Source organism: Bipolaris maydis (genome assembly GCF_028858645.1).
Source record: "Bipolaris maydis strain C4 unplaced genomic scaffold PSV08scaffold_4, whole genome shotgun sequence".
In the NCBI taxonomy this organism is placed as follows: domain Eukaryota; kingdom Fungi; phylum Ascomycota; class Dothideomycetes; order Pleosporales; family Pleosporaceae; genus Bipolaris; species Bipolaris maydis.
Genome location: NW_027093860.1, coordinates 2,223,902 through 2,243,727, shown reverse-complemented (window position 1 = coordinate 2,243,727; position 19,826 = coordinate 2,223,902). Strand labels below are relative to the sequence as shown.

Genomic DNA, 19,826 nt, shown 5'->3' with positions numbered 1-19,826 from the left:
CCCTGGAAGCCTGAAATTTGTATGAACGAATATCTGGCTGGGCCGACCATGTGTCTGTGCCATTATTCGGTAAACCATTTCGAACTCCGGCTGTCAACGAACAGACATAGCACCTCTTCATCCCAGCTCAATCATTGCGTAATGTATTTGCACACGATTCGGCAGGTATCTAATTGGAGTAAATGTATCATCGCTATCATGAAGACTCTGCCAAGTAACACGACAGCAAGTTTGCGCATTGCTTTCATTTTACTCGACCATTTACAAGGACACCATTGAGTTGCGCCCGGGTGCCATCCTCGACGGAGCGGGAAGTAGGACAAGACCAAATGAGTGCATGAGGAGGAACAGAAACTCGACAGACAAGCGGATACTTGCATGCCCAATGGGGAAAATTTGGGGGCATTTCTTGTCTCGATTTTTGTAGGAGTGATTTCAGGGCATTTCGGTTTCGGTTATATGAAAATTGTACTAAAGACAGCAGGTATAATGCAAAATAAGGGCAAAAGATATCGCTACTTATACGAAGGGTTTCCCATAGCAAATTGTAAATGGGACATATATATTGCACATGACTACAAAAAAGCCGCACAAATTACCAATTCAGACGACTTATGCAGGTTGCACTTACTACCATAGATGTAATCTCTACAGTGACCATACCAAGTTCTTTGCCTGAGTCGCGAGTCAGACCTCAATAACCACCCGTCAAACCGTGATTTAGAAATTGTGAACACAAACGCTATTACTCAGTAATTCTTTGACTCTTTGAGATATCAGTTCTTTTTTTATTATGGACAAGGCCTTGACGGCGCAACGTGGCTGATTATTCTGGCTGACATGACCGAACCTACGTAGGTAAACCTTGGCGCGTAGTAGTTCCATGGTTGGAGTAGCCGCGAACACAATTCAGCTTATACTCCACAACCCTAGTCTCACCTTCTTAATAACGCACACGCAATACCCAAACCCGCGTATTATCACGAAAGTATACCATATTCTTCAAGATGCCGGCCACGGGACCGTCACATGCACCTCCGCCACAGATACCAGGCTTCCTCATACCCAACCATGAAGCGCAACCACTCAAACAAGCTGTCGCGGACCTTCTCGAACGCGACAATGTGCGCTTTCCAGGCGCCCAGCCCGTATCATTTGCACGCGAACATATTGCCGAGCTTCAGCGGAACGAATACTTCATGTGTGAGAAGACGGACGGCTTGCGCTGTCTTCTCTTCCTCCACTGGCAGGAGGGACCGACGGGTGCCTTTGAGCCTTTGACCTTTCTGATTGACCGCAAGAACAATTACTACGACGTGCGACCGCCCTTTCGAATACCGCATTACATGCATCCAAACGAACCCGAGCCCTTTCTTTACGGCACTATCCTGGATGGCGAACTAGTGCATGACCAGTATCCAAACGAGCCTGTGCCGCGGTTGAATTTCTACGTCTTCGATTGTTTGGCGGTCAACGAGCAGAATGTCACGGGGAGAACATTAGACAAACGGTTAGGGCGGTTGCACGATTGGGTCATCAAACCGTACGAGATGTACCTGACGAGGACTTTTGGCAAGAACATCCGACCGGATGACCTCAAGCCATTTGCGCTCAAGGGCAAGAAGACATATGCAGCGTATAAACTTGAGGACATGTTCAGTAACATACTGCCAAACCTTCGGCACGGCAACGATGGCCTAATTTTCACCTGTGTATCCACACCATATCAGTTTGGCACAGATCGACACATTCTCAAATGGAAGCCACCACACGAGAACACAATCGACTTCAAGCTCCGCCTTGGCGAGTTCCCTCTCATCGACCCCGAAGACGGTGAAGAAGGCCTGATACCCGACTACGACGCAATGCCGCAACCCATCGAACTCCTTGTCCAGCACAACCAAAACAAGTACCAAGTATTTGCCCAGCTTTCCCTCACCCCAGCCGAGTGGGAAACACTCAAATCCCTCAACCAGCGTCTGGACGGCCGCATAATTGAGTGTTATCGTACAGACAATGGGCAGTGGAAATACAAGCAAGAAGCAGACGGCACGCCCCGCTGGCGCGACGACAAGAAAGATGCTAATCATATCAGCACGGTCAATAGCGTATTGGAAAGTATTGAAGCGCCTGTCACGGAGATGGACCTCTTGGCCAACTCGGAGAATATCAAGCGTGAAACGTATCGTATGCAGGGCAAGCTCGATCAGTATCGACCGTCGCAGGATGCAGGCGAGCGTGAGGCCAAGAAGCGCAAGTTTAGCAATTCAGGTGTGAATGGGCAATGAGATGACGAGGAGGACAGCTAGGGTTGGTACACATTTGATGTATCGGGGAGGCAAACCGTATCTTCGAGTATTGCTATCAGCTGAAAAGCTTGTCTACATCCAGTGGCATCTGGATTTGGCGTTTTCTGGTCTTTTTTTTTGGGACGCGCGTTGAAGCTGCGAACATGATACCCAAGCTCTGCTAGATAGATGCAGGGGCGACTTTAATAGAACTATTCATCTTTGCATTGTCCACTCTTCCTAGAGATATTTAAAGTATGCCATACTATTGATATAAAAAGGTATGTCGTTGTTGCGCTGGTGTTTCCACAACTTTGAATAAACCAAAGAAGAATCTTGTGAACTTGTCAGTACCAAGTTTTTCGATCAAGAAAAATGGCATAGGTACCGTTAAGAACAATCTCGAGGTATCTTGGACTCCTAAAACGCCTCTGTATCGAATCGTAATGTCTGCTTTTCCATGCTCTTCTGCTCTTCTGCTCTTCTCTTACCAGCGCATAACGCATCCGGCACGATCCCATTCCATACACACACTGATATCCCCAGCTCCCCATCAATGATTTCTAAAATTCTTCTTCTGGTAAAACAGATCCGTCCGACTACTTCCCAGATTGATAATCTTGGGACACCCATCTCTATCCTTCTCGAGGCGTGTACATTCAAAGCAGTAGAAAGCGTCGGAAATGCCCTCGCCACCGCAGACGACGCATTTGTTCTGGTAGTTGCCGAAGGAGCATTCGTCGCAGATGCGGGCGAGAGTCGTGGGGCGCACGTACGAGTCGCAGACGGGGCACTTGCCGTCGCATTTGTCGCAGAGGCGGCCGATGGATATGCCAGATTGCTTGCGGCACATTACGAGATCGCTGAATGAGGAGAAATGTTAGTTTATGTGAGTGGGGGAGGAGAGGGTGAGGGAAAGGGTATGGGTGAACTTACGGGTGATGGCGAGACATGGTGGGCTTGTTCTTAGTATATTGTTTGTGTCTTCAGATGGAAGTATTGCGAGAGATATTTAGACTCGTAGGATCACTGTGTTATGTCTCTTGTTATCAAGTGGCGTTTGTTGTAGTGGGAGGCGCGAGAGAGAAAGTTGTAGAAGTGAAAGTCGAGCTTCGGGGGTCCGCTGCTAGCGTAAGCCAAGCACTACCCGTGGAGATGAACACCTACTCTGCGCCGGAGCCCGTGTCGCGTTAGATATGCCTCGTCTCACTCACCCTTTCTTTTCTACGACGCGTGGCATGCTGGCTTCGTTGCAGGGCATATAGCACATCACAACTATAGAAGAATCTGCCTAGTTGCGTTCCATGTAACAATGGACGCTTCTATTGCGTCCGCTGTAGTCGTTCCCGACGAACTCTCAGTACCAGCCTCGCCCGTGTACAGCCAGAAAAGACGCCAGGAGTCATTTTCAGACGACCCGGCAAAGCGCCCACGAATCGAGGCCGACGATCCATCCGGCGACAACGGTAGACATGATTCCGGCTCCAGAGACACCAAGCATGCCCCAGTGCGCCGCGAGAGAGGACGAGAGCGCAGGCTGTTCGGCGCCGTTCTGGGAGCGCTCTCACAGAACACTGCTACCACCGCACAGAAACGCCGCTTTGAAATCGAGCAGAGACAGTTGGCCCAACGCAAGCAAGAAGACCACGAGAGCGAACAGAGGAGGGCTGAGCGCGCAGCAAGGCGAAAAGAGCAGCGATGGATAGAACAGAAGCGCTTCGAGAGGGAATCAGTAAGACGCGACAACACATGACACTCTGTTCAGCCAGGACTTACTATTTCCAGATGCGCATCCGTCATGACAACCTCCTCAGCATGGCTCACTTCCTCCAGACCAAGACAGAACCACGTCTCGTACGTTGTCGCATGACCCAGGTGCACATTCCCGAATGCTAATTCCCGGTCCAGTACTATAAGCCCTGGGAAACCAGCCCCGACGAAGACGACCGCATACAAGACCAAATAGCCGAAGCCAAAGATATCATCAGACATGAGGTGGCTGAATACGAGGCTCGCCAACACGCGGATAATCAGCGGAAGCGGCACGCTGCCGACGAAATGAACCGCCATGCAGCAGATTCCCAGACTGGTAAGAGCCATGATGCAGATGCACCTCACGCAACATCCACAGCCAATGGTGCAACTAATGACAGCACTGCTCCGCCTGAGGACATGGAAATAGACCGTCGACATTCTGGCGATCCCAACACCAATACGGAAGCAAGGGATGAACACACCACCGGGGATACGCAAGATGTCAGGGGTGCAAGTCGTGATATCGTCCCCGAAGAGGCTGCCAAGGATGATGAAGATGAGAATGGAGAAGACGTCGTAGAGGAGGCTGCCGAGGACACCGTCATCTACTGAGTGTCGCTGGGAACTTCTTCCGTTTGACATCTACTGTTCACTAACCACATCTTGCTTTCGTGGATATACGTTTGGACACAATACCTTCGATCCCTTCCGAGACCCGTCTTTCCACGCGCCGATCGTCTTCCTTACTGGAGTTTTTTTGGCTTCTAGGTCCTATCCGATTCATAACTCAATGTAAAGACCTGGAGCAATAGTGCGATGATACTTTCGAGCATAACCCAAGAAAGCAACAAAGCCCTAGTTGGGGATTCTTGTTACTACATCAGCTGCTGTGACGTCATACTACATCATACAGCCTAATCAGGTGCAGCATAGTGATAAGTCATTATGCACAACAAGCCAGTACTTAGACTACACGCTGCCAAATATGCTGGGTTGAAAGAAAATACACTGCTTGCTGACTACCAGACCAAGTGTGGGTGTGTCCAAGGAAAAGAGCGATAGGCAATTGAGTTACAAACTTTTGTCCGCCTTGGTCCGCATTAAGCTGTAGCTCGCGAACCTAGATTCTGGCTTCATATGCATGCAAAGGACGCAACCCACTATTAGAGAAAATACACATAACCTAATAATTCCACTCACACCCGTAATTGCTCGTTGCATGTACCTAAACACCTAGTATATTCTCTGCTTGCTATAGTTATATATAAAACCAACATTGCGAAATGAGCAGCGAAACGTAGCATGACTTGTCCAAAAACCAAAAACCACCATACATACAAAGGCCCGACAATCACGGTCCTGGTTGCGAAATGTGACGCGGACCCCACTCCGCCCCAAGTACGTACTTTGCCTCGGCATATCCGCTTTTTTTGCATCACACCTCGTACGAAAGCAAGCTACCGTACGAACTTCTACTTTGAGTAGCTCCCGTAGGAAAGCATATCAACTACTGCTCTTTCCCCGACTTTTCCCTGACAACTAAAACACTTACCTTGTACTACATCTCCGTCTTCACCTTTGTATTGGGGTAGACGAGGGACTTTTTTTCCTATTGTGACTATAGCCTTTTGTTTGCGAGTCAAGTGAAACAACGAGAGAAAAAAAAAGATGGCGAGCATCGAACCCATCAACCCAGAGTCTGACTCGCGCATCGAGGTCAAGAAGGCGACGCTGAATGGACAGACGTACGAGTATCTATATGGTGTGCCCAAGTCGGGGAAGTGGAACAAGACTGTTTTTCTGGTAGGTCTTTTCTCTCGGTATAGTCGGAATAGCCCATGGGTGTCTGAAGAAAGGGAAACAAGAAAGAAGGACAATGTGGCTTTGAGATGGTTAATGCAGAGAGACGGACTCACTGGAGACTGCGAGTAACTCGACTAACGCATCAAATCCTAGATCCATGGATGGCCCGATCTTGCCATGGGATGGCGATACCAGATCCCGCTTCTGCTGGATTTGGGATTCCGCGTCGTGGCACCGAACATGATGGGATACGGCGGAACGGTGAGTTTTCAATGCTTCTCTTTCTCTTTCTTCCCTAGTAGGAGATACTTGTCGTAAAAGGCGAAATGCTGATCTTGCTACGCATAGGCCGCCCCTCAAGCCCCTCCCAACCCGCTCAACCTATACGGGATGAAGAGGGCGTCAGACGATATTGCTGCCCTGGCCAAGGAAGTCGAGGCGCCGCAGATTGTGCTGGGAGGTCATGATTGGTGAGTTGTACAGAATCGCATCGACGATTCTGCTCGAGACGAGGAACCAATTTGCTGATACCGGGGATAGGGGAGGTGCCGTCGTTTGGCGTGCTGCTCAATGGTAAATTCCCATAACCACTCTCCAATCGCGATCAAGACAACGTTTTAACCAGATATATCTAGGTACCCTGAGCTGATCACTCACGTCTTCTCAATCTGCACGCCGTATACTGCGCCGTCTGAAAGATACTTTTCCATTGAAGACATTGTCAAGGGGCCTGTACCCCAGTTCGCATATCAAATGCATCTTGCTTCTGGCGAGGTGGAGAAGGTGATCAAGGATGAGGAGACTATCAGACAGTTCCTAAAGGGCATGTATGGCGCCAAGGGACCAAACGGTGAAGTCGTCTTCAATCCCACCAAGGGTGTGTTATCCGAGAACTTGGCAAAGGTCGGGGAGGGCGTGCTCCTGAAGGGAAAGGTACGTTGTTGATCTCTTTATGCTGGGACGCGTGTCGAGAGGCCACCCCTTTTCTTTCTTCTTCCTAGGTTAAAAGCCGGGGAAACCGGGCGAAAGGCAAAGATTGTTGCTCTTTCGAGGCAGTGATAATGGGTCACGAGCGAGACGTGCTCGGCAGCCATTGTTACCCGTTCGGGTGTTCGGTGCAGGATTGCCGGCACGACACCCAGAAGATCGGCTCCCTTTTTGTTTGCTCGACACGATCATGACCCACGCTACAGGTCATGGTCACCAACTGTCGTCATTGTCTTGTTTCAGAGAGAAAGGCGTGGATACCGTTTTTCCTTAAGCGACGGTGTACTGACAGCGAATCAGGTCCTAGACTACTACGTCAAGCAATACTCTAACCACGGCATCCATCCTACCCGTACGTTATACTCCTAACCAACATTCGCATAGCGAAATCCTCCAGCTAACCCGATTGCCCAAAATAGTCAACTGGTACCGCACACGCCGCTTGAACTGGGAAGAAGAGCAAGAGTTGCTTGACAAGAAGACCATTACGCAGCCTGTTCTTTTCATCCAAGGAATGCAAGACATGGTCCTCACGCCCGAGTTGTCAAAGGGCATGGAGAACTTCATCCCACAGCTCACTAGAGGCGAGGTGGCGACTGGGCACTGGGCCATGATACAGAAGCCAGACGAGGTGAATCAAATTATCCGCCAGTGGTTTGTGGCGCAAGGTCTAGTAGACAAGCAGCCAAACAGTCAATTGTAAAAACGGGGAGATTGAGACGGATCTAGAAAGGATGCGCTAGCACTAGCATAGCACAATATGTAAAATCCCACGGGGATAAAATAACCGCAATCCCGCCTACTTTGAAACAAGTTGTAGCCACGAAGCTATTGTGGATACTATGGCTGTGTGGTCTGAGCATATTTTTTTCTGGACCCCCTAACGGTTCGTCCGCGTGACGAGTGTGCAGTGTGCATGCAAGGAGTGGAGCCCTGTGAAATTTCGCCTAAACGGAATTGCTTCTATATCGTTTCCGTGTCGCATGACTGATGGCACAGTGACTGTAGGGTTGATGTGGCAAGATCGTCCTTTGGGTACATACAGTAGTACCGAGTACATGCATGAAAAGCAAAGATGATTGCAACTGCAATTGTAGCTTTGCGGCTCTATCCGTTGTTTGGCCCGACATTTACTTTCCATTGCATCCCTTGCCGTTAAGCGATATCGGGGTGCCGGTAGTACGCTAGTTTGTCGTAGCACACGAGGGTTGCTTAATTAGAGTTTTCGGCAATGTGGATTTGATGTTTTTTTTTGCTGACGGCTCGCTGCTGACGAGTTGCTTACTGCAAACTGCATGCCGAGTAAACGAGGGTTTGAATGTCGAATCGATCCCTGCTAAGGCCGCACTCAAGGCCGTGTTGCAGATTGGCCTGCGTCACCATCTCGTCTTTGCTAGCTAATTGCATGTAGTCTTCGATGGTCGGCATTCCTTACCTGTCGGCCAAATGCAAGATCTCTAACGTGGCAATCAAGACGATGGCTCTTTCCACTTGTATCAGACAAGACTTTGCCATGTCTTGTGCAATCTCCGATATTCGCTTGCAACGCACTGGCATCCCTTCGGTTTTCTTACCCTCAAAAATGAGGCATTGCGAAGCGTGCTGTGATGGTGGTGACTTCCTCGGTACTATCTCCGGAGGTTCTAACCTCTCACAGAACGGCAAAAGGAGTAGTACTAGGCACTTGGCCCGTCATTGACGTGCAACCGGGTGTTCTGAATCCTCCCCAATCCTTTGTTCTTGTCCCGTCTTGATTCGAACGCTCATCCATTAGCGTTGCCCTGTATTCTTCCAAGCCAATAACCACTACATTTGTTTTGCGGGTGGGAAAGATACCCTTGAACACGTTTCTTTCCTGGTACAAGATATTCGGGATGCAGGTCCCCGTCCGTGCGCCACCCAGAGGATTGGGATTCGTGTTGCAGAGTATAGCCAGTGGTATCACTGCGTTGTACCTTGTGGCTATCTGGTGCTTGTGAATTGTACTCGGCGTGATGAGGGTGTTGCCAATGGACTGGTGCGGAGCCGTACGTCCGCAATATCTGTAGCTTCTTTGGGATTGGGTGGTATACGTACCCTGGGTGCGATAGGAAGATGCAGTCCCGTTACGTCAAGTAGGCAGACCGCCTCCAGCAGCGGCTACAACCCCAGGATCAAGATTGACTCGTCGTCCCAGGTTTCTGGCGGCAAAAGACCAAGATCTACCCGCTCACCGCTGCGACGCAAATGCCGGTGCCTGAGATATAGATGCTTCACGCGAGTTGTGACAAAGCGCGTGTGAGTGGGTAGTATTATAATTCGAGTTGCGGATGGGTGCGCAATGCTTGACCAGGCTCACCGCCTTCTGTTTTCGAAGACCCATGCAGCGAGGTCGAGGATTTGGCTGCTTGGTGATGCATGGTCTCAGGGTTCGTACGGGCTATCGGCAGGGTTTTGATTAGTGTCACGAAGCAAGTCGAGGTAGTAGTCAGTACGTGCGACTCGTATGTCATCGCGTCTTATCAGCATGCATATTATACAATAGCATCTCGTGGCGAGCTCGTATTGTGTCTTGGGTACATCTATGGTTGGTATACCTCGAGCCGCCAGGACGGCTGGAGCCACCATGATACTCTCTGTCATACTACGGTGTAGGTTCGACCATGCGCAAGGAACGGCTCTCAGACGTGTGCTTTTGCCGTCCCGTACGTAGGGATGTCTGTGCCAAACGGTCGGAGAGATATATCCTCATTCCGTGGTACCTACAGGCTTGCCCCAACAACCTCTCATCTCGCTCGTGGCCCACCCCTGTCTAGTGGCTCCTACCATGCGGCCACGATCACCGTTATTCCTCTCGATTGCAAGTGGACCATGCTCAACCTCATCTCTCGGTCAGATTGGCAGATCCGGCAAGGCATTACATTGCGTTATCGGTGCCTTCTCGTCATGCTCATGCAGAAGCCAGTGGCACATGTCAAATCCACTTGGCCGTTGGTGGCCGCTCCTCGGTCGCTGCTGCAGCTGGTAGCTGGTTGATATGCCTTTGGCCAGTCGTTTGTGCAGTTGGCTCTGGAGTCGCCCCGATAAGAAGCCTTATGTACGTCTTCTTGTTCCGACAGGCTGGTCGCAAGTTCATGCCTTTCGTTGAACTAGTAGCTGCTCCTTGGTAGGTGCACCGTTGCGCACGTCCGACCTCCTCCAAGCCGACATCCAGCCAACGGGTTTTGACCACACACTGTTGCCCCTAGCATCGCCCAAGGGAGCACGCTATAGGATAAGCATCTTACCTCACCGAGACTCTTGGCGAGGAGGCGCGCGGTCGAGCGTGAGTCGTTCGCACTATTAAGTACTAGAACACTACTATATCCCAGGAAGTTTGATTGCTCCAGGGGACTTCCAAAGATTTTCTGGAAACCCAGCCAAGTATTCTAGCCAGTCAACGTTCGCATTCTGCCGTCGGCAGATAGGCCCTGGGAGTCCAGCACTGACGTTGTGCTGGGGTTCTCGGAAGACTTATTGTGGAGATTATGGCTTGACGGCTGGCACCCTCGACAAAGGACAGCCCGCATATCAGGCTGATGTTTCCTGCATATCATCCAGGGATCCATGCAGCGACAGGGCCACAAGAACGGACTGGTCCACTCAAAGTGATCCCAACGGAACCTTTGAAGGCAAGCTCCACAGCTGCGCAAAGTGCCTTATCGCAGTTTTACAACGCCAGCTCCGTCTCTGATAGACGGGCATCGCCAAAAGGCCCGTCCACAATAGACATCACAATATGACTACTGCTCATATATCGCATCCTGTGTATGCATGATCGGCCGTTGGTAGCCGTTGATTCGGCAGAACGACTTCAGACGGGCCAAGACCAGTTGCCGCTAGCCCTTCGGTCGAATTGCACATGCTCTCCGCGGCGTGCCCACAAGACGATCTAGCCTCACGTATACTACCAGAGTAACGGTATGGAGAAATGACTAGGCAAAGGCTACCGTACCAAGTAGTTTTTGGTTGTCCACCCTTGACCTTGCTTGTCCCGCCAGATTGAGCCGCCTAGCAAATGACGTGGAACCTTCAAGTCTCCTCTCATGCGATGCCATTATCTCGCCGATGCACGAGTCTGAGGCAAGCCCAGCGCGCGCCCGTTTACTATTGATCGAAACGCGTCTTCTCAACAAGTATATCAGCCTCCACGCTCCCGTGGGGTGGGCTCCTGCTAGCCATTTGTCCTTCTCCTTCTCCCGTACCATTGTCACATCTCCCACTACTTTTATATTTTTCACGTAATGGCGCCCTCAGCTCTAGCAGATATCTGCCCAATCCCAGCAAGGCACTACACAAAGTCTTCGACCGTCGTAGCGTCGGTCTTGCATGGGCCAAGGGATTTGCGGTTGGTATGCCTTCCGCTTTCGTTATCCCACCCCACGCCTACCCACTGCCCGTGGGGGTGTCATTCGTATACAACGAACATCCGAGACGGCAGGCTGACAGGTTCAAATAGGAAACTCGAACAATCTCAGATCCCGCCGCCAATGAACTCCAGATCGCTATCAAAGCCACCGGGCTGTGCGGCAGTGATTGCTCATACTACAGCAAGTTCCGCAACGGCGATCTGCAGGCTTGTGAGCCTTTATCGCTAGGCCATGAGTCTGCTGGGGTTGTTGTAGCCATCGGCAATAATGTCACTGGCTACCAGATTGGCGACCGCGTTGCACTCGAGGTTGGTGTGCCGTGTGATAACTGCAGGTCATGCCAGAGGGGCCGCTACAACCTATGCCCTAAGATGAGGTTCCGAAGTAGTGCCAAATCTGTACCTCACTTTCAGGGGACCCTTCAGGAACGCATCAACCATCCTGCAAAATGGTGCCACAAGTATGTTGTGCATGATCGACCCGAAGTCCGAGCCTTAGCTGACAACTCTAATCAGACTCCCTTCACACGTGTCCATGGAGTCGGCTGCGCTTTTGGAGCCTCTTTCTGTTGCGATCCATGCAACTAGGAGAGCTCAAATTGAGCAGGGTGACACTGCAATCGTCTTCGGCGCAGGTACTGTTGGACTTCTGACCGCTGCCATGGCCAAGGTGTCTGGTGCCACAACGGTTGTCATTGCCGATATCGATTATGGACGCATAAATTATGCTCTAGCGAACGGCTTCGCGAATAAGGGTTACATTGTGACTGCACAAGCACAATCAACCGAAGGCGCGGGGCAGTTTGCTGCTGCAAAGGAGCTTGCTGCAGACATTATGCAGATTGCGTCGCTGAACGAGATTGACTTTGAAGGTGCCGATGTGACTTTTGACTGCACCGGCAAGGAGGTGTGCATGCAAGCCGGACTTTATGTAAGTGAATCCATGGAGTTGCTGTGGAACCAATGCTAACCAACCCACAGGCAACCAGACCCGGCGGCAAGCTGATCATGGTCGGCATGGGCACACCAATTCAAACTCTTCCTATGTCAGCATCACATCTGAAGGAAGTTGACATCATCGGGATTTTCCGATACGCAAACACCTACCCAACAGGTATCAAGATCCTGTCCGCAGGTGTCCTCCCAAGCCTCGACAACATGATTACGCACAGGTGAGTGACCCTATAGCATAGGTGCAGAATAACGGCTAATATATGCGATAAGATACCATGGTCTCGCTTCAACCAAAGAGGCTTTCGAGCTCGCCGGAAAGACCATGGACAAGGACGGCAACTTGGTCGTCAAGGTCCTTGTTGAGATGTAAATAGGGCCGACCTGTAATTGTATACATCCTTTCTTCAAGAACCGTTGTGGGTATTAAAGACTGCTTGGAGGTGTAATGGGAGTACTACATGTTGTAGCTGGGCGTTCACAGGATAATTTTGGGATTCTGTTCAAGACTGAGATACCAATCGCTTCTTTTTTAGTCCGCGTCCGGAGTAGAGTATTCTGGGATATCAACTAGGGTAGAGTTTGACGAAAAAAAGCTTCCGGTCTGTACTGAGCTGGAAAATATGATAAATTGTAATCAATTAAGGACCAGTGGATGGAAATGTGAAACTATGAAGAGTTTGGTTGTAGTTGACAGAACCGCGTCACGTAGAAGTAGTAGTCCAGTTGCCCACTAGAGCTCCTGGCTAGCGGCTTGGCGTAACCCCACGAACTGGAGCAGCTGCAGCCTAGCAAGCTCCCCACCATTGACGATACCGCCGCCATTGCCTTGCACCTCCACCTCCACCTTTCACTTCTAATTGCCCCTCCAGATCCCCCAGTGTGTGCATCAGACAAGTGACCCTGTGTACACAGCGAAAATGGCGGAATCATCGGGAAACCCGCTTGTTTCAACCACCCGCGCCTCTGACGCCAGTCCCACAGTCCAGCTTCACCCACTAGTCCTCCTCACGATCACCGATTGTGTAACACGGCACACACTACGAAAGCAGACAGGGCCGGTAGTCGGTGCCATACTGGGGGCACAAGATGGACAGAATATCACCATGGAGGTCGCTTTCCAAGCAAAACTCCAGTCAAACGAGGACGGCGAAACAACGCTCGATGACGATTGGTTCAGCAAGCGGATCGAGGATTGTAAGCCGTGCCCCCATGCTCATGACATGTATGCCCAAACGGACGCTTACGGAGATGGCAGTCAAGGATGTACACAAAGAGCCCCAACTCGACATTGTCGGATGGTTTACCCTTGGTCCCGCCTCTGGCCCTGAGCCTCACCTTCTTCCTATACATTCACGGATATCCGAAGTCTATACCGAATCCCCGTTACTTGTTCTATTCCACCCTGAAAATGCCTTCTCTGAGGAAACTGCTGCCGGAAAATTACCACTTACAGTCTACGAATCCGTCTCTATCAGCACGTCGAGCGAACCGAACGATAAGGTCATGGATGTCGATGGCGCAGTACAACCGAAGTCAACCAAGTTCCGAGAACTGGTGTACTCTATTGAGACTGGTGAGGCTGAGATGATATCTGTAGACTTTGTCGCCCGTGGTGGAGGAAATGCAACGGCGGTCGAGGGCTCAGTCGATGTTCCAGTGTCGAATGCCGAGGCTTCAACGAATGACGAGGACGCTGGAAAACGAAGCACACGAGGCAAGCAGAAAGAGAAGGAGAAGATAGCGGAAGATGCTCCAATTGAGGAGTCGCAGATTTTGAGTGCAGATGACGAAGAGAGCAAGTCCATCCCCAAGACTGTGGACACGATGTAGAAGTACTGACCGACGTTTAGTTTTGTCTACTCTTATAGCAAAGATGAACGCTATTCGCATGCTTGGCCGACGTATAGCTCTGCTCCGCGCCTACCTCAACTCGCTGCCACCATCATATCTGTCCGATGCGTCCCTCCCAATCAATCCTACACTAGACGAGCAACAATCATTGCCTCTGAATCATTCGATTCTTCGCAGCATTTCGGCTATGCTTGCTCGAATCAATATTCTTGCCCCTCCAGACGCTGCTGCTTTTACCCTCGAATCTCAGCAAGAGGCTTCTGATGTCCAGCTGGTCAACTTGCTGGCATCTATTACAAACTCTGTATCAGCGGCCAAGGAATTTGGTCGTAAGAGTTCTATTGTCGAGCATGGAAAGAACCAAGGTAAAAACCGCATGGGTTCCATGGGTGGATATGGAGGGGGTGGTGGATACCCCGGTGGCAGTTATGGAGGCGGGGACGATGGCAACTTTTTCAACACTGTCTTGTCAGGAGGGTCAGGAGTGGACAGGTGGTGATTCCCTTGTCCACGGCCGCCCCTGTTGTCACAGTTTGAGAAATTAACTGGCTAATGGAGTGCAGCTCGAGGGACACACCAGGCATCTGCGCAATGGTAGACGATCAGCAGCCGCTAGCCATTTTCGATCCGGATGATGTGGTCGAGTACGAGGACCGGTTCATCGACTATGTGGTAGCTTTTGCCGTGATGGGACCAGCCTACGCGCTCTTAGTCTTCCTGGTGCCTTTGATCGTGGGGCTTTTGATTGTGCATGTCAACATCTGGATCGTGCGCAGGGTGAATGGCATAGTGCGGAGGGTGATTGGTAGGCTAAGGCAGATGATGCAGACGGTCCTGTTTGGAGCGTGAAGTCTGGATGCATTGTTGAGAGTGCTGCAGCATAGCGTATAGGCACATGATCGAACGTCATGGACGACGCATGGTTTATGGGTTATGGTTTACGGTTACGGTTCATGAGTTATGCACAGGGTTAGCGGAACGGCATACATAGATAGCGTGTATTAGATGGGGACATAGGGCATGCTAATGGTAGTATTGTCTACGAAGACATTTTGATGACGGTTCCTTATATCTAGCTTGTATGATGTGACATGAAGAAAGTGCCTAAGAAAAATGTGAAACTGTTGACCAATGTGGTGAGGGAATAGTTTGGTATGACGTACAATTTTTGGAACAAAATGAGTTGAAACTTTTTTTTCTTTCTTTCTTCACAAACAAGCTTTCTTTGGAATACCGGCATCTCTAATGATGCATGTAGATTAATATAGAGAAGAAGAAAAGAGAAGAGGGGGAAAGGGAAAGAAAGAGTAGACAACCACAGTTTGCTATAAAAATCCGACCAAAAAGACGAATTGGAGTGGGATATCCCCACGATTGCAAAGCATACATGCATTATTGGTCATGATATATAGAGTTATGTATATGTAGTGTAATGCAACATTTTGTCTTCATTGGAGCAAACCCAAATTACACCCAATTCGCTGACTTTCCAACAAAAGTGAAAACAAAGAGGAAGGAATCCAGAAAAGAGAAAAAAAAAAGGGTATAACAAATTAAGATTTTCTTTGATACAGACAACGAAAGTAACCCAAACCGAAAAAAGGGTGGAATGTGAGAGGGAGTAAAAGTTATGATAATAGTAGTAGTGGTGGTGGTGGTAAGTGGCAGGTGCGTGTAATAGTTGAAAAGGAGAAAAAAAAAGTGAAAAAAAAACTCCCTGATTAATACCGAACGACAGGAGCAGAGAGAGCATCATTACTGTCCTTAACCAAGACACCTTCCTTGATGCCCTCCTTTTCCATCTTGTGCATCCAATCGTCCTTTTTATCTTTTTTATGGATCCAGCCACTGAAGATCTTCTTGAGCTTTGATTTCTGTTCTTCTTTGGCGGGGGCCTTGGGCTCGTGGGAGATGGTTTTGAGGACGGCAGGAGAGTCGATGCTCATGCGGTGGGAAAAGTTGGAGGCTTGGGCCGTCGTGTTGCTTTCGCCGCTGCGGGGGCGAGTTTGCGAGCTCGAAGCGGTTCTGGTGTGCTGCTGGTCAACGTTGGTGGTTGATGAGGACGCGTTTGTTGCGAATTTTTCGGTCAGTTTAGGGCTGGCTGATACTGCGCTGGCTGGGACGGCGGCACTTGTTGGTGTTTGGGAAGTTGGCTGCGTGCCCTGTCGGCGGGAGGATTTGCGAGCGGGGAAGGCAGCGGTGTATTGCATGGCCAAAGTATCTGATCCACTCCTCCTGTGTTGTTTCCGTGCAGCAGGTGAGCGTTCTGGATGCTGTTCCTGTGGACGCATAAGACTTGCAATATGTGTCTCGGCTGTGGGCGATTTGGGAGATGCCACTTCTTGCTTGGGCTTTTCAGGTTCCTTCCAGCTGTCCAGACTGGGCAATGGTGGGAGCTCTCTGTTGAGGTTGACAGCATTCGACTCTGATTTTCTAGGCTGTGCACCGTCGTCTCCCTGGCCATGGGAAGACCCTGACCTATTTTCACTTCTCGTACTTTTCATACGGCGCAGACCCCAACTTCGCCAAGTCGCATTTGAGCCATTGCGAGAAAGGCCAGTGTCATTACTATCGGCTGGCGAACGGAGGGATTCCTTGGATTGTGCGCGGCTGAGGGCACGACTTCGAGATCCGGGGAAAACGTATTCGATGACGCTTTCCTTGATACTCGTGGCGCGACTTGGCGGGCGGACCGACGTCGAGGGTCGGCGCTGGCGATCTGCCGTATCTTGTTGGCGCTTCTTGTCCATTTCTAGACGCATCCACTCGGATGCCTGGGCATCTGCAGCAGCAACAGGGTCGTCAAAGTTGTGAGAGGCAGAATTCTTGGAGGCTGCTAGAGTGGATGTAACGGTGACGGGAAGAGTAATGTCTTCATTGGAGATGCAGGATATGGCGGGCCTGGGTACGTCCATGGAAGCTTTGCCAAAGTTGCGTAGTCTTTCGTCCTTTTCAGCGTCTCGCTCAGCACGCTTGCGGCTGCTGTTTGCTCGTGCGGGCAGATCAATGTTCTGCCTTGCTCTTATCTCCATGTCTGCTTTTGCCCTGGTACGGACCTTTGTGCTGCGCGATCGTGGCAGGAACGAAGTTGAGGCGGGTTCTGGAGGGGCAGCAACAGGCACCCGCGCATTGACTTGGGTGGATTGTGGTTTGCTGTCTTTGCGAGGCTTGAAGCCCAGGCCGGCGAAATCGAGCCTTGGGTCGGTGTCCTCCATGCCATGGTCCGAGGGCTTGAAGTTTTTGAGGATGAGGCGACATGCTGCGCGCAGCTCTTGGTCGGTCTGGCTGTCGAGGACGCGGCGGTTGATCCAGGGCGAGCTGTCACATATGGTGTCTTTGGAAGAGTGTCGTTTGTGGGACGAGGCCGGTAAGGGGCTGGTTTCTGGCGTCATTTTGCCGGCAAGGTCCTGCTTGGAGGCGGTTTTCTAGACAAGGAGGTGTGAGCAAGTGAATCGAGGATTTTTGGTGGCTTGGTGTTTGGTGGAGCACGCACGACAGGAGACAGAGTGAAGGAGAGTTTGCGGGCCATGTGGATTACGACTAAATAGAGCGTCTGGACAGTGGCAAGGTGGGAAAGCGTAGAGGGATGTTATTAGGTGCAAAGGCGTGGTAGGAATAAGCCTGAGTGCGGCCGACCAGTGCGCACAGCTGCAGTGATGACGGTGTGCGGGAGGGCGTGCGCGTACGTAGTGATAAAGTGGTAGAGTATGTATGGTCGGCTAGCAATGGCCCGACAGAGCTACTGCCGACTACTGCAGCAAAACCGTAGTTGTGCTTGTGGGGAGAGGTGGTGAGAAGTGGGCATGCGTCTAGTGCGCGCGCCGGAGAGGAAGAAGAAAAAAGAGGAGAAGAGAACGGACATGGGATGGGCAAGTATAGGCAGGCAAGCAGGCAGGCAGGCGGGCAATGGTGGCTCCCGCCAGGAGGTGCTCGAGTTTCAGAATGGCAGCTAGCAGCAGGACAGGGTGCAACCCAATCCGCCATCCGCAGTGCGACCACACAGTCGAGAACACGGAGCGACGCTGGGGTCGCGGCCAATCACTGCTGCAACAAGCGGCCTGTCGTCGACCTCAGCTTACCACACCCGCCATGGCTGCAGGGGTGGGGGGAGCAGGGCGCGTCTCTACTCGGCATGCAAGCAGTCTTTCAGCTTCAGACATATCCATCTGAGTGCACGGCCAGATGGGAGACGTCCAAGGCCTTGTCGCTGCCCGCTGCTCACTGGGTGCGAGCAAGAGCAACGGCTGTCATGACATGGAATGGCTCGCCGCATCCATCCAAGTACCTACAGCGAGCGGGCGGCGCTATTGAATTTAAGCGCATATACCTGTGTGCATGTGTGCTGGACTGGCCTGGCCTGGATACTTGGATCGTGGATGTGTGAGTGGGTGGGTTTACATGGGCTCTCATCGACCGCCCGTCTGGAGTCTACTGAATACTACTATTGTTATGACTATTCGATCCGATCCAGCTCCAGCTCCAGCTCCAGCTCCAACTCCAGCCACCATCCCAAATCCCCACAGGCGCTCTAGACGCCGGCTGCCCCCTCCCTCCCTCTCTCTCTCGCTCTCTTTCTCTCGCTCTCTTTCTCTGTGCGCCGCTCCCACCTGTCGCGTCTGCTTGCGGGGTGCAGCATCTAGTCTGTCTGTCTGCCTGTCAGTCTGTATGTATATATTTATAGAGACATGTATGCAAGTACCACGGCATACGCCCCATCCGCCGTCCTACCGCGACCAGCGTCCAGCTGCTCCTAAGCATGCCGCCAGTCTTGTGTTGGCGAAACCCATCTTGGCTCTGCCACTGGCTGGCTTATTTCCCTCGCATGCCCGCAGCCCTAAACACCCTCCGGGCGGGTCAATGCTGTGCACCGACCGCGCAGAACGGACCTCCAAACGGTCGCTTCAACGCCTTGTACCTGCTGCTTGGGGCCAAGCAGTCCGCCTGCTCTCTCGTATCTCGGTCCATTGCGGGTCCCCATGGACCACGGCCCACTGAAGCTCTCATCAACACAGGCGCAATTCCGGCTACAGCCCCCCGCCTCGTCCAAGTAAGCAGCTTTGGGCTGGCCCTATGGCCGCTTTTCTTCCTGGCCTTGTGGTGTCGCCTGGTCCGTGCCGTTCAACGGGAAACAAGAAACAAACAAAAAAGCCGATGCAGATGGCGAGGCCAAGAATGGTTTTGACTCGAGCCCTGCCGCGTTGAACCAACATGGCCCCCTCCCCCCCTGCATCCACGTGACCGTACCACGTGTACCGCCCTACACCCAATGCACGCAACCCGCCTGGCATTCATCACAAACATCCATGGTAAGCCCTTGGACAGGGCATGCACTGTCGAAACCACCATCGGCCACAGCAACCGGATCGCTTGTTGCAAACGCGATGCTGACGCCAGACGCTGCCCCCAGACACGCGCGTCATTGCGCTTGCTATAAATGACGAGATAGTTTGGAGCAGTGTTCCATGTGCACCGCCTGTGCCATCCGTACACGTCAGTCCGTCTTGCGCTTGGCCAGTTGTTCTCAGAGAACGTCCATGCATCTCCCATGCGCCCTAAAAGTCGAAGCCATAGAGAGGCTTCAGCGGCACCCGCTGCTCCTCGTCGCCTTCTTGCAATGCCTCGAGATGCACGCCAGCTTCCTCCTCGCGGGCTCCCACGCCCTCAGCGATGAAGTGCCCGTGTCTGCATCATGCATTAGACTACATGCTGCACGACAGACGCCATCATGCTCATCCCCGCAGAGAGGCCAAGCGTGCCTCATCGACACAACCCCCCACCGCCCATGATAGGCTCACCACTGT

The 19,826-nt window shown here is 51.5% G+C and overlaps 7 protein-coding genes across 7 annotated transcripts; 5 read left to right on the top strand and 2 right to left on the bottom strand.

Annotated features, from left to right (window-relative positions):
* The first annotated feature begins 948 nt into the window (after positions 1-948).
* PSV08DRAFT_360831 (mRNA capping enzyme, catalytic domain-containing protein) lies at positions 949-2,521 on the top strand. Its single transcript, XM_014218012.1, has one exon. It carries the CDS (start codon positions 1,008-1,010, stop codon positions 2,286-2,288), a length of 1,281 nt encoding a protein of 426 aa, XP_014073487.1. The 5' UTR covers positions 949-1,007; the 3' UTR covers positions 2,289-2,521.
* A 65-nt stretch (positions 2,522-2,586) lies between these two features.
* PSV08DRAFT_284141 (PHF5-like protein) lies at positions 2,587-3,380 on the bottom strand. The gene is made up of 3 exons (XM_066092575.1): positions 3,225-3,380; positions 2,677-3,151; positions 2,587-2,623 (listed from the first exon to the last, which is right to left on the bottom strand). Exons 1-2 carry the CDS (start codon positions 3,239-3,241, stop codon positions 2,842-2,844), a joined length of 327 nt encoding a protein of 108 aa, XP_065949468.1. The 5' UTR covers positions 3,242-3,380; the 3' UTR covers positions 2,587-2,623; positions 2,677-2,841.
* A 220-nt stretch (positions 3,381-3,600) lies between these two features.
* Positions 3,601-4,655, top strand: PSV08DRAFT_175087 (pinin/SDK/memA/ protein conserved region-domain-containing protein; the record flags this gene model as incomplete). The annotated part of the gene is made up of 3 exons (XM_014218007.1): positions 3,601-4,020; positions 4,074-4,142; positions 4,197-4,655. The coding sequence occupies 3 exons, from the start codon at positions 3,601-3,603 to the stop codon at positions 4,653-4,655; spliced, it is 948 nt and encodes a 315-aa protein (XP_014073482.1).
* An 822-nt stretch (positions 4,656-5,477) lies between these two features.
* On the top strand, positions 5,478-7,693 carry PSV08DRAFT_284112 (Alpha/Beta hydrolase protein). Its single transcript, XM_014218042.2, has 7 exons — positions 5,478-5,846; positions 6,000-6,107; positions 6,195-6,316; positions 6,387-6,419; positions 6,482-6,779; positions 7,134-7,185; positions 7,253-7,693. Exons 1-7 carry the CDS (start codon positions 5,712-5,714, stop codon positions 7,534-7,536), a joined length of 1,032 nt encoding a protein of 343 aa, XP_014073517.1. The 5' UTR covers positions 5,478-5,711; the 3' UTR covers positions 7,537-7,693.
* A 3,402-nt stretch (positions 7,694-11,095) lies between these two features.
* PSV08DRAFT_176140 (sorbitol dehydrogenase) lies at positions 11,096-14,524 on the top strand (the record flags this gene model as incomplete). Its single annotated transcript, XM_014218044.2, has 9 exons — positions 11,096-11,203; positions 11,311-11,681; positions 11,737-12,151; positions 12,202-12,392; positions 12,445-12,540; positions 12,869-12,896; positions 13,044-13,368; positions 13,430-13,973; positions 14,008-14,524. The coding sequence occupies 9 exons, from the start codon at positions 11,096-11,098 to the stop codon at positions 14,522-14,524; spliced, it is 2,595 nt and encodes an 864-aa protein (XP_014073519.2).
* Positions 14,525-15,746: 1,222 nt separating this feature from the next.
* Positions 15,747-17,554, bottom strand: PSV08DRAFT_387688 (uncharacterized protein; the record flags this gene model as incomplete). The annotated part of the gene is made up of 2 exons (XM_014218045.1): positions 15,747-17,450; positions 17,519-17,554. 2 exons carry the CDS (start codon positions 17,552-17,554, stop codon positions 15,747-15,749), a joined length of 1,740 nt encoding a protein of 579 aa, XP_014073520.1.
* Positions 17,555-18,830: 1,276 nt separating this feature from the next.
* Positions 18,831-19,290, top strand: PSV08DRAFT_284057 (uncharacterized protein). Its single transcript, XM_066092574.1, has 2 exons — positions 18,831-19,119; positions 19,197-19,290. The coding sequence occupies exons 1-2, from the start codon at positions 18,848-18,850 to the stop codon at positions 19,225-19,227; spliced, it is 303 nt and encodes a 100-aa protein (XP_065949467.1). The 5' UTR covers positions 18,831-18,847; the 3' UTR covers positions 19,228-19,290.
* Positions 19,291-19,826: the final 536 nt, after the last annotated feature.

Excerpts from the sequence above, each read along its gene's own strand:
- PSV08DRAFT_284057 (XM_066092574.1), top strand. The coding sequence starts at position 18,848 with ATGCCCGCAGCCCTAAACACCCTCCGGGCGGGTCAATGCTGTGCACCG. Across the intron at positions 19,120-19,196 it reads CCGCTTTTCTTCCTGGCCTT|AATGGTTTTGACTCGAGCCC; the intron begins GTGGTGTCGCCT and ends GGCGAGGCCAAG.
- PSV08DRAFT_284112 (XM_014218042.2), top strand. The coding sequence starts at position 5,712 with ATGGCGAGCATCGAACCCATCAACCCAGAGTCTGACTCGCGCATCGAG. Across the intron at positions 6,108-6,194 it reads TGATGGGATACGGCGGAACG|GCCGCCCCTCAAGCCCCTCC; the intron begins GTGAGTTTTCAA and ends TGCTACGCATAG. Across the intron at positions 7,186-7,252 it reads CCACGGCATCCATCCTACCC|TCAACTGGTACCGCACACGC; the intron begins GTACGTTATACT and ends TGCCCAAAATAG.
- PSV08DRAFT_360831 (XM_014218012.1), top strand. The coding sequence starts at position 1,008 with ATGCCGGCCACGGGACCGTCACATGCACCTCCGCCACAGATACCAGGC.